We start from the raw sequence: 15270 nt of genomic DNA on the forward strand, positions 1-15270 counted from the left end.
CATGATTTATGAACTAACCATTCTTCATCCTAAATTGTATCTTAAGGAAATCATCAGAAATGTGCACAAAATATATGATCAAAAATATTCATGATGGCAATATTTGTAACATTAAAAGTGGAAATAAGCTAATTATATTCCACTCAGTAGGTAACGATAGAATCCTGTAAACCATTATATTTTTTAACATGATACCTATAATACTTGATAAAATTTCCAAAAGTCATGTTCATAGTTATGGATGAGTAATAGAATTGTAGGTTGTATTCATCTGCTTTCTGTTACTGATAATAATCTCATAAATTGAGAAGGTTTATTTTGGCACACTCCTGGAGGTTTCAGTCCATGACCTTTTGGTCCTGTATGCTTTGGAGCTGTGGTGGTACATCATAGTGAGAGCTCATGGCAGAGCAAAGCTTCTTACCTCATGGCCAGGACAAAAGAGAAAGGAGGGATATCTGGTTCTGCTCTCTCTTTCAAGGGCAATCCCTCCCTCCATAATGACTTAAAGAACTCCCACTGGGCACCATCTCTTTAAGGTCTCACTACTTCCCAACAGAGCAACTCTAAGGAACAATCCATTTAAACATGGGCCTTTAGAAAACATTCCAGTTCCAAACTATAGCATAGGTAACTTTTTTCATAATGAAACATTTTTCATAATGAAAATTTGTTTCATTATAATAATCAGAAAGGACTAAATATATTTTCTCTATCATATATAAAAATTCACCCATTTTGAGTGTCTAGTAGGAATTCCAGTGAGGATCCATAGTTGAATGCCCCTGATTTCAAGATGTAGAGTATTTCCATGATCCTGAAAAGGTTCCTCATGTTGCTTTGTGGTCAGTTCAATCCCCTAAGCAAAATCCCTGGCAGCCAGCATTCTGCTTCTTATCGTTCTTGGCTTGTCTTTTCTAGAATTTCATGATTTGGGGATATTTCCATATTACTGTAAGGGGCCAATATTTTCTTCTAAAGATTATATTTTGAAAAACTACTCAGGACATGGCTCACTGTAATTATTAACCTTAGAGTGAAGAGGCCATGAAGCCTAGTGGAAAGAACAGCAATATTGCACTGGAATTGGCTCACTGTAATTATTAACCTTAGAGTGAAGAGGCCGTGAAGCCTAGTGGAAAGAACAGCAATATTGCACTGGAATTGGAGAAGTCACCTATATTCTCTCCTTCTCAATTTACTCATCTGTAGAATGACGACAATGGTGACATACCTTTTCTCATCTCTCAGCATCGTTATGGGAAATGAATCAGAACATGCTTCTTAACCCACTCTGGGAGGCAGGCATCCGCCTCAATTCTGCTTTTGTTTTGTGAGTCTGATTGCTGAAGTAGGTCACTGTTCCTCTAAACTTCAAAATAATATTTATGCAAAATAGAGAGTCATCTTCATAAGGACTTAGTCTAATGTCAAGTCCTTCATGAGTTGTCATTAGGGGACGTGTTTAAGAATGTGCCAGATGGTTATGAGTAGAAAATGGCTGATTTCCTTAGCATGAGTTATTTTCAGTTTCAAATTCTGATATCTCTTTCTCTCTTTTCTTATTTTGATTTTATTTTTTTTAAAATTCCTCTGTGTTTAGAGCTTAATCTCTACTTACAGGTTAGAGGCTGAGAACCATCTCTTCTTGTTATTTTTTTTTTTTTGATTTCTAAATAAGGGGTTCTTAGATGTCTTAAAACTATGGAGTTAAGACTTGAGGAAGAAAAAGGGCTCTGAAGAATTCATATGGTTTTGAAAGCAGCCTGCAGATAAGCACCAGGCTTACCTCTAAATGACCTAAGAGAGATGCTTTTAACAAACTTGTCTGGTTCATTCATTCTTCTCTTATTCTTTCTATGGTCAACAAATTCCGGTTATCATCAAAACAACCAGAAATAACAAAGGCTGGCAAGGATGTGAAGAAAAGGAACCCTTATACACTGTTGGTGGGAATGTGAATTTGTACAGCCATTATGGAAAATAGTATGAAAATTCCTCAAAAAAACTAAAAATAGGGCTACCATAAGATTCAGCAATTCCATTCACCCCAAAGAGATGAGATCATTACATCAATGTTTGCATCCCCATCTTTTTTGAAGCACTATTCACAAGAGCCAAAACATGGAGTCAACTGAGATGTCCTTCAGTGAATGAATGGATAAAGAAAATGTGGTCAATTATACACAAATGCCACATGTTTTCACTCATTTGAGGAAAACACTAAGTCAACCTTGTAGAAGACCAAAAGGGAATATGGATCATTCGAGACTGGGAAGGGTAAGCAGGAAGGAAGAGCAGAAAGGAATTCAATAGAGGCACAAAAGATACAAAGTAGAAGAATCAGTCCTGGTTCTTCTTTAGCATAGCAGGGTAATTATTGGCAAAACAACCTGTGATATATCACAAAATGAATAGAAAAGAATAGTAAGAAATTCTCAATACATAACAATGACTAACGGTTAAACAGGTACAAATTCATATTACTCTTATTTGATGACTCTGATATGTACATATTACTACATGTACTGAATTGTAATGTACTCCAAGAACATGTATACATTTTAATAATAATAATAATAATAATAAATTTTGTTAGCTCCTACCATGTTCAGATATTCTGCAGGGGGATCTGAGATGCAGTTGACAACTGCCCTATAGAAATCATATTAAAGTTGGAGATGGAGAGCAAAAAATAAGTTAGCCAACCAATTACATACTTGCAAATACTGAAATTGTAAAAAGAATTCAAAGAAAGAGCTGCAGTGAGTGAGAAAGAACTCTCAAGGGAGATTATACTCAGGTTGAGTTCTAACGCTTAAATAGCAATGAATCTTCCAAAAAGCTGGAAGAAGGAACATGAGGAGCAGAGGGAACAGCGAGTGTGAAGGTCCTGTGAGAGGAAACACAGAGACTAAAATAAATGGCTGAAGCATGATGAGTAGAGGGGAAGGTGCAGAGTAGAGGCAAGAAAGATGGACAGGATCAAGGAAGTCACAACACTGAAAACCAAGAGGAAGAGTCTGAATTTTCTAACTTTATGGAGAACACTTGATCTGCTTTAATCCTGGGTATTTTCATAAAATTGAATTGATCATTTTTTTCATCTGATCTGTAGCCAGCAGTCTACTTGAAAAGAATTTAATTAAGGTTCAAGAAAAACTCATACATTATAGTTTTACCTATTCTTCACTAAAACAATCATTAGTCAAGGTGTTTTCCTTGGGATAATGTTCTGTAACAGAACATTACAGTGGAAGAGCCTTTGGTCCTGTGTTCTCTAACAGAACACTATCATTCTTTCTCTATAATCATGTCTGTACTTTCTTATTGAGGAAACCTCCAGGGCAGGTTGGGGGAAACTTCCAGGCCAATGCATGTTCTATTTAGACTCAGCAGTCAGAACCTGATTTATTAACTAATTTAGAAGCTATTATAATCAAATTCTTCTTTGGTATCTTCATTTTCTAACTTGATAGCTTCAAGTTGGAAGTTTTCAAAATGTTTTGTTGTTTTTTCCTCCCCAAATACTTCTTTCATTTCATATGAGGTCAAGTAAACTTGAATAGTTGTCATACTTTTAATTATATGATTATGAAATCTGTGGTTTTTACTTACTAAAGCAGGTATCAAGTTTTCCAGCTGAGTGCATCTTTTGTGCGATTGAAGCTACTCGTTGCCATAAAAATGAACAAGAATGTTGTACCCCGTTAGACTACCTGGAACTAATTCATTTGACTTAAAAATCAGTTTTATTTACTTTTTATTTATACATTATGAAACCTTATATACTATGTGAAGTGTTCATATTGGAATTCACCCCTTTGCTCTGAAACTTACTGTGTAAACTTAAGAATCTAACCTTTATATGCGTCAGTTTCCTCATCTAAAAAATGTACGTGAGGATCAAAGTTGGACACTAGTAAGAACTGGATGAGCTCAAATATATGTATATGAATATACAGACATATATAAACCTATATGTATAGATGTATATCTATAATATGAATTTCCCCTACCACATGAGTTTAGAGACATTTTCCATTTAATAGATACTGTGTTACAGGTGAGGTGTTATTTATCTGGCATAACAAATGAGTGTGGACAATCATCGCCCCAGCAGAGTGATCAGCCAGATGGAACTAGGAGGTAGGGAAGGGATATGGAAGTCAGCAGTAGAAAACAAAAGAAAGCCAGAGCCATCGGAAGAGACTTTGGTCCTGTGTTCTGCAGAATTCTGGCATTAAGGTTAGGTGCACAGAGTTGCTTTTTCTCTTTTCAGGTTTGTCAGATCAAATACTGACTTCTTTTGGGGAGGCCACAGGAAACTTGCATAAATCTTTGCTTTTAAAATTAGTAGCAACGTGCTATAGTCAGTAAGAGGACAGGTTATAGAATCAGAGCTGGATTCAAGTGGCCTTACCAGCCATGTGAACTTCTGCAAGATTTCTTAACCTCTCTGAGACTATTTTCTTGTTTGTAATATAACATATAATAATGCAACAAACTACATTTGTTTGTTAGGAGAGGTAACTGAGCTATACACTTAGAAGAATTAGCACAGTGTGTAGCACATACTAGTGCTCCAAAAGATTAGCTATCATCTCTTTAACATTTCCATAATCATCCACTATCAATTTTAAGGATGAGGACTCCTAAAAGTTATATTAATTGCCCAGTGACATAATATGGATTCAAACCCAGTTCTTCCTGACTTCAAAATCCATGTGGTTTTTTAATTGACTTGATGGCTCTTCATGAGAAAAATGAAACAAAAACTGGACAACTGTAATCTCTGCCACTGTTATTAATAAAATGGAAGGCTTATTGTTGTTAAAAATATGATAACAAAATAAACATTAACGAATATATTTTTTCTGGAAGCATGACAAAAGTAGATAGCAAGTCAAATTTTCATTAGCTTTCTCATTAAAATGCTCTACCAAGCAGAGTTACTGCTTTGAGGCTTTTCCAGATCACAGTATGTCTCTGTTTCCCAGGTGAGCAGACCTTATGGTCCAAATCAGTGCAGGCCATTAACATCAGAAACCCGGATGCATGAGGCAAGGGGTGGCTGAGCCAGACTCTCAGTTCATTGGTGGGAGTCAGAGGCCATTCCTGAAGATATACATGAGGTTCGAGCTTGAATTTGTGTCTTATTTCCACATCCATTGGCCAAAAGAATCTATCTTAAACTTCAGTGTTAACAAGAAAAATGTTGAATGCCCCTCCAATTCACACAGTTTATTCAAAGCAATAATTGGACATTCACTGATTCAATCTTCCCTCCCAAAACATCAATTCATGAGTTCTTTACCAAGTTTGTCAGACTATGACTTTCATAATGAAAATTTTACTTAAATTCTGCTTGTAGGGGTGTGTATGTTTGTGTACACATGTGTCTGTGCTGCAGATGTCTGGATTTAGATTAGAGAGATGACATTTATAATAATAGCATTGCAAATAGAAAGAGACTGTGAATATTTAGTGGTTAAAAACAAGCACCTCAAATTCTTATATTTTTAACAAGCCTCCATGGACTCAGTAAAATGTCAGAATCATACCAAAGGGGGAAAAAAATCCCCTTTGTGAATGGAAGTAATAGGATTTCAAACCTGAATAAGGATGTATTTTAGCTCTAGACCTCTGAATATCTGTTATACATTGTGTGTGTGCATGCATATGTGCATAGGATTTTTATTTTTGCTGAGACAGAAGCTGCTTCTATAACTTTGTTTTCCAAAGTGAAGCATTTTATATATTAACGTTTGTATTTTATTAGTAGATGGATGATCCACTCTTAGATGCAGAGAGGAAGGCTGTAAGGAAACTCAGGTGTGACTTCCTCCTGTGTCCTCTGCAGCTGCTCCTTGTATTGGAAGAAACAAAGGGAGCAATGAAGGTGTTTTGTTTTATTTATTTTTAAATGGTCTTACTTTCCAAAGAGAAGTCTCTTTGACATATATTAAGCTTATCATCTTCTTGAATGCTATTACTTTTATTTTCTTAAAGCAATAGCTGTGTGATTTCAGCTTAAAACATCAAATTACTAATATTTTTTGAGTTTTTGCCACATGTAGACCTCTTTTAAAGCCTCTGAGAATACTGGCTGATTAATTTCACAATATTCCTTTGAGAGAGATAGAATTATTATTCCCAATTTGCAGACCAAGAAACCAAAACACAGTAAGAATAAATAATTTTCCCAAGCTTCATGTAAATGTTAAATCCAGGGTCCAAGTTCAGGCCATTGGGTGTAGAGCTGATGCTCTTAAGCACTGTGTCAAATAAACTGCTAGCAGTCAGTGAAAGAGATAACAATAATTACATTTATATGTCTTTTTCACTTCATCAGTTCTGTGCTAATTGCTTTTAATCTTCTCAAAAATCTTGTGGTGGAAACTGTTTGGGGCACTTTTTTTTTTTTTTTTACAGTGGAAAAACTAATTTTCTGAGTGTCTATGTATCTGGCCCAGAGCTACAAAGCATGCACAAGATAGGGCTTAGGTTTGAACTGAGCCTGTCTGACCTTCACCTATCAGATAAACATAAGGAGGATGAAACACAGATAGTCCAATCCTGCTGTTTCCTGTTTCAAGCATGGGCTTCACTTAGCCCATCACCACCCACCACCACTTCCCATAAAAGTCTATGTTGAGTAAACAAATTTATTAAAAAATTTTTTTTTAAAAAAGATGCTAAATTATTAGTGAGTCTCCTCTCAAAACTCTCCAAGAGAACTTTGAGAAGTAATAAGAAGGATTTAAGAGGGTTGAGTAATGAACTATATTTAAAGTATCCCTATAACTAATATTGAATATGATCCTAAAGAAAGATTAATGGTCCGAGATGTCCACTGTGGAGAATAGGAGGTTGAGCAGAGATTGTAAAAGGATTTTATAATATTTGAGGAACTTGTTCTCTGGAAGAAAACTTGACGTGGAAGTTTCAGGGAGGCACATTTTATCTGAGCCTTGGAAAGAACTTTCTGTTAACTATACCTGTTCAACCGTGGAATGAATTGCCCCCCAAACTCACTTGGTCCTTGTCACTACAGGCATTCACCAGAGGGTGGACAGCACTCAGTGAATCCGGGTGAGGTATCCCAATATTCAGAAGAAAACTGGAATAGAAGACCATTCTAATTCTGAGGTTTTTTTCACATTTTACATGAAATAAATGCTTCTAGGCGAGTGTGGTGGCTCACGCTTATAATCCCAACATCTTGCAAGATGGAGGAAGGAAGATTGAAAGTTTGAGGCCAACCTCAGCAGCTTAGCTGGGGCTCTGTCTCAAAAAATAAAAAGGACTGGAGATGGAGCTCCAGTGGTAAAGCACTCCTGCATTCAATCCTTAGTGCATAAAAGAAAGAGTGTGAGTCATTTATTTTAATATATTTTAATATAATTCAGAATCTATTATCATAAAAATTACCAAAAGGGGAAATATATGTTAAGTGAAGGGAAAAAATATTTAATCTCTTTAAAGAACATATACTTGGAAATAACTAAGAGCTATTCTAAGTACCAAGGACTCTATAAAGAAATTCATATTTTTGAGAATATTGAAGTATTAAAAAATTCCTAAAAATGTTACAGCTCTACTTGAATACAGTTCACTAGAAGAAATGAGAAAAACATGCTGTTTAGAGAAAAATTATGAGTTGCCAGAAGTTCCAAAGGTAGTTTTTTGACAAAAATAGCGAACTATAAGAACATGGTAAAGTTGACACTGAGGTCAACCATAAAGCAAACAGGAAGTTAATATGAAGACTGAAAAATGTGGAGGCAGATGAAGTTCTCTACAAAAGCTTGACTGGTTCCCAGTCTTTTTCTTGGATGCTTGAACATCTGCACCCTATAAACCACATTCATATAGTAGAGCCTTGGAAATGCATGCTCAATTAAAGTGCAGATACCGAAGCATTTCAGTGTTATAAATTATACTGGAGTGTGTGTGTGTGTGTGATTTGCAGAAAACACATATGCATGAGGCTTTTTGAATATGCTGTACTATCTGGTCAGTGTGCCATTTCCATTTTGTTTTCTTAGGTTTTTATCAGCTAAACCCCTTTATATCTAAGGGATAGTAAGATTGAGCAAAGTAGTGCAAGGTATATTAAGGTGCCATGATTTTCCTAAAAAGAAGGAAGGTGGCCTTCAAAAGGCATAAAGGTGGTATGTCTATAACCATAGCTCATTGTCAGCACTGAGTCTGAGCTCAAATGTTATTAGGATTCTTGAATTTAGCATCATTTATAAAGGACATAAAAAGGGAAGGTGCTCAGTGTGAAGTGGGCTTAAGGAACATGGGAAGGAATTAGAGTTTGAAGAAAGGCAGAATTTGGAGTGCAGAAATTTGATATACCAAACTTGCTGTATTTTTAGGATACTGAAAAGTAATATGATCATGTCAGTTTCAAGCCTGCTGAAATGTTTTCTGCATATTTGTAAACACCACATTCATAAAATGTATGAACCAGTTTTTTGGGTTTGTAAAATGCTAACTTCTGAGGATGGACTTGTACCCCTTTGCTGTTCCTCATCAGACTCCCCTCCAAAATCAGGGACAGCATCATCATTCCCTGTGAAAATACCATTAGTCAAAAGTGGAGGAAAAAAGTTTCTGAAAAACTAATGTAGAGATTTTGCTAACAATTCTGGCATAAATTACCCCAAAGATGGAAGAACAACTTTCTGTCTTGGAATTCATCTTTCTTTGATCTTCACCTCTTTTGCAGTGTAGTCTCCAAATCAATTCCCTGGAGGTTTTGTGCTTCTCTCCTTTAATCGCCATTAGAGAGGGCTGTGAATCCTCCTACTTCCTCACTTCATGTACATCCTAACTATATTCTTGGACCAAAGTGATTCATAAAAATTAAAGGGGCTAGGAGGATCAAAGGCTATGTGATTTCAGAATGGTGCTGTCATTTGTGTGGAGTTCTTCACATATTGGAACATTGAGGGCAGGAGTAGGCAACTGGAGTGCTTCAGCCTTTCCTTGGAGCAGACTTCTGGCAACTGCAAAGAAACCACATAAAGGCATTTAATAGCTTAGAAAGATTGCAGCCTCGTAGCCTCACTGAAGGCAGTAGCTTGGGGGCTGATGACTACCACTCTGCAATAAAGCTTAGGAAGCCCCTATGCCTTTATACTCTTTTACTTTCCTCTTTACCCCATTTATAAAACTCATAATAACTGATAGGAAGCATTCAGTTTAATTTCCCTTGCTTGGCTTCATTACCTAATTCTGTAAGTATCCATACTTGCACATACTTAATGGGAAATGTCCATGGGTTCCCAACCTCAAATCAGCTCATGCTACTTGGAAGATGATACATTGTACAAAGGACCCTAGAATATGGCAGGCGTTGTTCTAAGTGCTTCATTGATAGGCTTATTCAGTCTTCACAACACTCCTGGGGTGTGGTTTTATGTTCATCTCCATTTTATAAATGAGGACTCCAAAGCTCAGAGGAGGCAAGAAAAGTGCTCCAGGCCAAGGTCAGAATCAGAATTGAACCACGGAGTCTGACTTCAGAATTCATGCTGTTAACTGCTACATCAATGTCATAGCACAGAGATTATCTGAAGGAAGTGCTGAGCATTATTTCTTCTTTTAGCTTGATTCTTATATACAGTTGAATTACCAGAAAACTGAGGCAGTGGTTTTATTGCTGTGGGTACCCTTAATTATAAAAGAAACAGGAGAGAAGAAAAAGCTTGTATTAACTAGCCTAGTAGACTAGTTTCAATCCAGACTCCTAATGTACCAGTTATGTTAGATTTATTGCTAATTTCTCTGGACCTCACTTGTTTAACCAGTGAAATAGGGTCATGACAGCAGCATCTGCTTCATAGGGTTGTCATTGATATGAACTTACATAATACATTTAAAGTGCCCAGCACCATGCCTGACACATACATGTTAGCTGTTACTATTTTAAAACTACCTCCAACCCTTTGTGTAAATAGAATGGTGACAGAAAATGAACCAACTGGGTGGATTTCTATTAGAGCAGTACTGCTTAACAGAAGGTAATAAGGCACATGAATTTTATTTACAAGTCAGTGGTCTGTATTCCACCAATGGACCCACTTTTTTGCAATATTCTTCTTTGATCTGTGACTCAGGAGCCTTGTGTGGAAGTGTTGTTGTAATGCAGTGCATCAGGTATTTATTACACTCTAGGGTGGATCTATGTTGTCCCTAACCCTGAAATACAGCAGTGATCATATTGCTCGAACCCCTCCCAGTTCTGCCTGGGAATATGAAGGAGTCCTGGAGTGGGGCTTTACCTTTCTCTGCCAGCTAATTGGCAGTGGAAAATCAGTGTAGACATAGGGAGGGCTAAGAAGTAGAAAGCATAAGTAAGATAGCAATCCTCTAAGGATATGGAATTCTCCTGGGTGGAGTCTTTTAGTCCACTGTACTGACTGAGATCTAATGCCTTCGGAAGATGGGTACTCCAAATAGGGGGTGTGACACAAACTCTCCCTGCCCCCAATCCTCCTCTAACTTTCTTTTTCTAAATGAAATTATGATTTCTGCCTTAAAATTGAAAATTTCTCTTTTATTCTCTCACCAAAAGAGCCCTAAAGACTATGTATTCCAATGCAGCTACTCTTTCTCGCAAAGTCTCCTTAGAAAATGATGGGAGTAGGAATCCCCACTTGAGGAAATTCCGTCTTTTATAAATAGCATCCCGCATAACACCTGAAGGGTTAAACTTTGTTGGTGAGGAAGGGTATCAAGTGGCTTCCCAGGAGGAGATAAACCCCAGTTTAGAAACTGACACTTTTAAAATGTAAGCCAAGTATGCATTAGTTTGCACAGCTTCCTATGAAAGGAATAACTCATTGGCACCAGTGTGTGTGTGTGTGTGTGTGTGTGTGTGTGTGAGTTTGATCTGTCTTTGCCATTCTACCTGTCATCTATATAATGTATGTATCAGAGTGAGGACTGTCAATCACAGTTAATAAAAACCCCAGAACAAAACAGGGGTCCCTTCTACTTTAGATCCATTTTATGATAGCTCTCAATTTAGTATGCCAAATAAATCAAAAGGGAAGCATTTTATCTTATCATTCAGAGGCATCCCTTCTCCTTTCGTGTCCTAGCCCCTCCCCCATGCTTGTTCCCAGCCCCTCAAAGATGCTTTGTGCAAGAAAGTGCAAGTTCCCATTCTGGCTTTATTTTTGTTCCCTTTTGCTCTCTTCCTGGCTCCCCCCCAAACCGAGCGAGCAAAGCAAATGGCCCGGGTTCCCCCCCAACGCCTGACCTGCGTTTGCTGGGAGGAGAGCGGGAGAGGGAGCGTGCATTCCGGAGCAGGCTGCTCTGACTCCGACCACAGGCTGTTTTGTGCAGGCTGTCCCTCTCCTTCAAAACCCTGCATCCCCTCCCAGAAGCAGCAGGCAGTGTGCCTTCATTCAGCCACATTTGGTATGCATGAGCACGGCTGCAGAGAGAGGGGAGGTGGCTTTCTTAAGAAGGTTCAGGGGCTCAGGAAACGCCACTTGACTAGTCTCCCAAGTTCCAGGAAGCCTCTGCCCTAATGGAATTTGCAGGTGTGGAGATGACCATGGGATGCCAGGGCCGTGGGGAACCATTTATTTTCTAGGCGTTGCTCAGGTTTGCAGTTTCTTGTTTTCCCGGTGGAATTTGGAAGGGGTCATGAATCAAACTGATGCTTCTCGACCCCTAAACTGGACCATCCGGAAGCTGTGCCACGCAGCCTTTCTCCCATCTGTAAGACTCCTTAAGGTACTGTAACTTGCTGCTTTGAATGGCTCTTATTGTGCTTTTCAGGTCTAAATATCCAACTTCGCACTTGGGCTGGGATGCACGTTTTGGGGAGTGCAAATGCATGCAGTACTGGCTCTGTTGCCCATGGCTGGAGAGAGATTCTCTGCACCCTTCATTGCCCCCACCCCTGCCTGGGAGGATGGTGTGAGCCACACTTGAGAAGGAGATTGTGGTCTCAGAGAATGGGCTACCTGAGTGCTCCCCCCACCTCTGTTAACCATCCCTAAAACAGAATTAATTAACTTCTTTGGGAGGGTGGGAATAGGAGTGGGTGTGAAATCTCTTACTCCCCTAGTGTTTGGCTCCTGGGCTTTTTTTTTTTTTTTTTCCCCTCCCTGGGGAAGCCCTTCGACCTACTTTTCCTTAAATGGAACCAGGGAGAACAAAGGATTCTCCTCATTATTTTAAAAGCCCTGTTGTTAGGTGGTCAGTCAGGTAAAGACAAAGAAAGAATGTACATTATCAGATGGTGACTTTTTGGGTGCCCCTGTTTTTTAAAAAAGCATGATAATTTGTTTCCTGGAGTGAAGTCAGTAGTGGGAAAGTATTGTTCAACACATATTGAACGCAGCTCTCTCTAGCTCTGAGTCACACAAAAGATCCCCGCTACACCTGAGCTAGAATTGCCACCTTGTGTCCGTATTCTGCTCTTTCTAGAAGCACATGTATTAAAGATATGAAAAAGTCCATACAACTCCATAATAATCCACCTTCATCATCTGCTTTATAGGGAAAGAAATACAATTAAAATATAAAGACAGAAAAGAAATAGTCTTGCCTAGAAAAGAGAATGTGGTAACACTTATTTGGGAAAAGTAGTATTTCTGAGGCTCTGCCTAGGTCAAGTTTAAAAGTTCTTAATTCTCTTTTCCATATCATAGGTGATCTTTTGATTTAATTTCCACTGGGCATTGAGCAAATCAGCTAAAATGGAGAATTAATGAATTAACCCTGAATAAATCATATTTATAGATTGTTTTTCTGAGACTATGTTCTGAATAGGTTAAGTTTAATAATCAATTTCATACAGCTAAGTGGCTCCTCTCCATAGTGTTAGCCATTGTCTGAGTTTCCCTGACCCCGTTAAACACAAACTGGTATTAACTTCCACAAGGGCTGTCCCCAAGTGCTCTTCAACCCCCCATCTTAAGGTTGTCATAGAGATGGTTTGCTTTCCAAAGGGAATATTTGGGGAGACAAGCAGATTTGGGCTCAGAGAGAGAGGAAGAGAGGCTTCCTAGGATATGTGTGCTTTTGCTATATTGGAACGACACGTGTGATAGGGCGTGAAAGAGAATGAGGCCAGAGAGTTCACAAATGGATGTAAATTCTCCTTCAGAATTACTAGTGAATCAAGAATCTGGGGCAAAGAATGTTTGGGCAAATCTAAGTATGACTGAGAAAGTCAACTCCGGTATTTCCATGTACAATGAGAACTATTTTTTTTTTTTCTGTTAAAGTCATCTGTTGGCTTTACTCCCAAAGAATGCTTTACTCTTCTTAAAGGTTATGTGTATACATTATTAATGAATACTCAATGTTATTAATTAATACTCTAGTTTTTTAAATGGAAAATATTATTGATTACTGGTCACAAAATCAGCAAAGCGGTGCCTCCTTGAGGTGGGGTTGTGTATTTTTAAGAGTTATCATCTTTTTAAATCTGAAGTCTGTACTATATCCCAGGGGCTGTTGTGGGTGCTTTTGTTTTCATGCAGCTCCGTCCTGTCACCATTTACTAACGTGGTGCTTGACAACAGTTCATCTAACAAAGTGCATTAGTGAGTATTCCTCCAATCCTTTCAATATCTTGAAAGACAGGATGCGTTTTCCTGGGAACTTTCCAAATGACATCTGCATTTTTGAACGATCATATCTACCCTATGAGATTTTAGATAGCACATTTCAAACTCTTAAAGAAAATAAAGTGCTACCAGGTTTTCTCAGCAATGCTTAGAAAGCAATGAAATCTACTCATGTATATGAGCAATTGTATTATCCCCATAAATATGAATGCTATGTGTTTTTCCCCCTTTGGATTGGTGCTACTCTGTCTTTGCTTAGGCAGTGCCAGTGTATTCTTGCACTGTTTTTTTTTTTTAATTGTTCAAGTGAAATGGAAGTCCATGAGTAATAATTTGCATCTTTGTGTAAATGTTCTTCCTGGCTTAGTCTTTAGATTAAATATTTAATAGCAGTTACTCTTACTATTCCTTCCTTAATTTTTGTTCCCTAACTTCCTCCTCTCTCAGACTCTTACTCCCCCTCTCCCATACCACCACCATGTTATTTTCATGGATGGATTCTCTGGCATCAAGAATTTTATCAAAATACTTGACTAAGAAAGCTAGTTTTCCTATTCAACAGGTAATTTTTGTTCCTCTTCCAAGCACTGTTCTGATGTGATATGCTCTCCAGTGCCCTGACTTGTCAGTAAATGCAGTGTAGGGCATGATGGCCTGATTAGATTTAGCTAAACGCAGACCATTCACCATTTCTGACAGACTGAGTTCAAGCCAATTTCCCCTTCTCATCCTTTCCTTGAAAGTGCATGGTTCTTTGCTAACTTACTTTGGTACCATATTAATATTTAGAAATGGCTTCATAATGCTATTTCCTGTATTTCCCATTTCCTAATGGAAATAAGATACTAAAAATCAGGAAGGGAAGGCCAGCCTCTGAAATATGAATTAGACACAATAAGTGTTAGAATATACTTATTATTTCTTCTGAAAACAAGAAATTTGTTGCTTTGTCCATCTCAGAGCAAATTTTAAATGAGCCAACCAACTTGCATTTTGAATTTGGGACTTTATTTGGAAATAACACTTGAAAATGAATTTCTGGACAGATACGTGGTAATGATGGCCAAAAGACAGAGCCAGTTTTCAAAGGGATAAATTTCCAATGGGACCCTTTCCAAGCTGATTCTCCTCTGTTATCATTTGCTTCATTCTTTTGTGTTTCAAGATTTTATCTTACCATTAATCACACAAAAAAAGTCAAGTTTGTTTCAGTGACAGAATGTTCTTAGCATATTTCATATTCATTATCAGGTCTGTCTCTGCCATTGTTTTATTTGGGAGATTTTATTTTGGTAACTCATGTTGAATTTGGAGGTTATTTTTAGGGCAGAGAGCTTTCTTAGTATTGAAGTCTTGGCAGACTTTCTGAAGGAAAGGCTCCTAGAAAAAGGGTTGCATTGGGAGAAAGGGAAGTTCCATATTTGTAAGATTTTGGATGGGCACATTTAAGTCACGTTGTTAATAAACACCAGATGATCAGTAGTGTGTTAAATTTCTCAGTGTTTTAAAATGTGCAGTGTTTTAAAATTGTCCGATTTGAGCAATGTCATCAATAAACAAATTAGACTTTAGAAAGTAGGCCTAAATACTGGGTCCTAATTCATGGTGTTCCCAACCAGCTGTGACCTTGGGGGAATTAAATAGTCTCTCTGTAACTTGG

General features: G+C 37.8%; 1 protein-coding gene across 22 annotated transcripts in view; it reads left to right on the forward strand.

Annotated features, from left to right (window-relative positions):
- Trpm3 (transient receptor potential cation channel subfamily M member 3) overlaps positions 1–15270 on the forward strand; it is an 814506-nt gene that overhangs the window by 300003 nt on the left and 499233 nt on the right. For 17 of the 22 annotated variants that reach the window (XM_026389242.2, XM_026389215.2, XM_026389216.2 and 14 more), the window contains exon 1: positions 11587–11763. The exons of the other annotated variants lie outside the window; for them this stretch is intronic. In XM_026389242.2, the coding sequence (XP_026245027.1) occupies positions 11587–11763 (177 nt within the window). Of the gene's footprint in view, positions 1–11586; positions 11764–15270 lie in introns of those variants that run through there. 22 annotated transcript variants of the gene reach the window in all.

The sequence above is a fragment of the Urocitellus parryii genome, chromosome 4 (assembly GCF_045843805.1).
Source record: "Urocitellus parryii isolate mUroPar1 chromosome 4, mUroPar1.hap1, whole genome shotgun sequence".
In the NCBI taxonomy this organism is placed as follows: domain Eukaryota; kingdom Metazoa; phylum Chordata; class Mammalia; order Rodentia; family Sciuridae; genus Urocitellus; species Urocitellus parryii.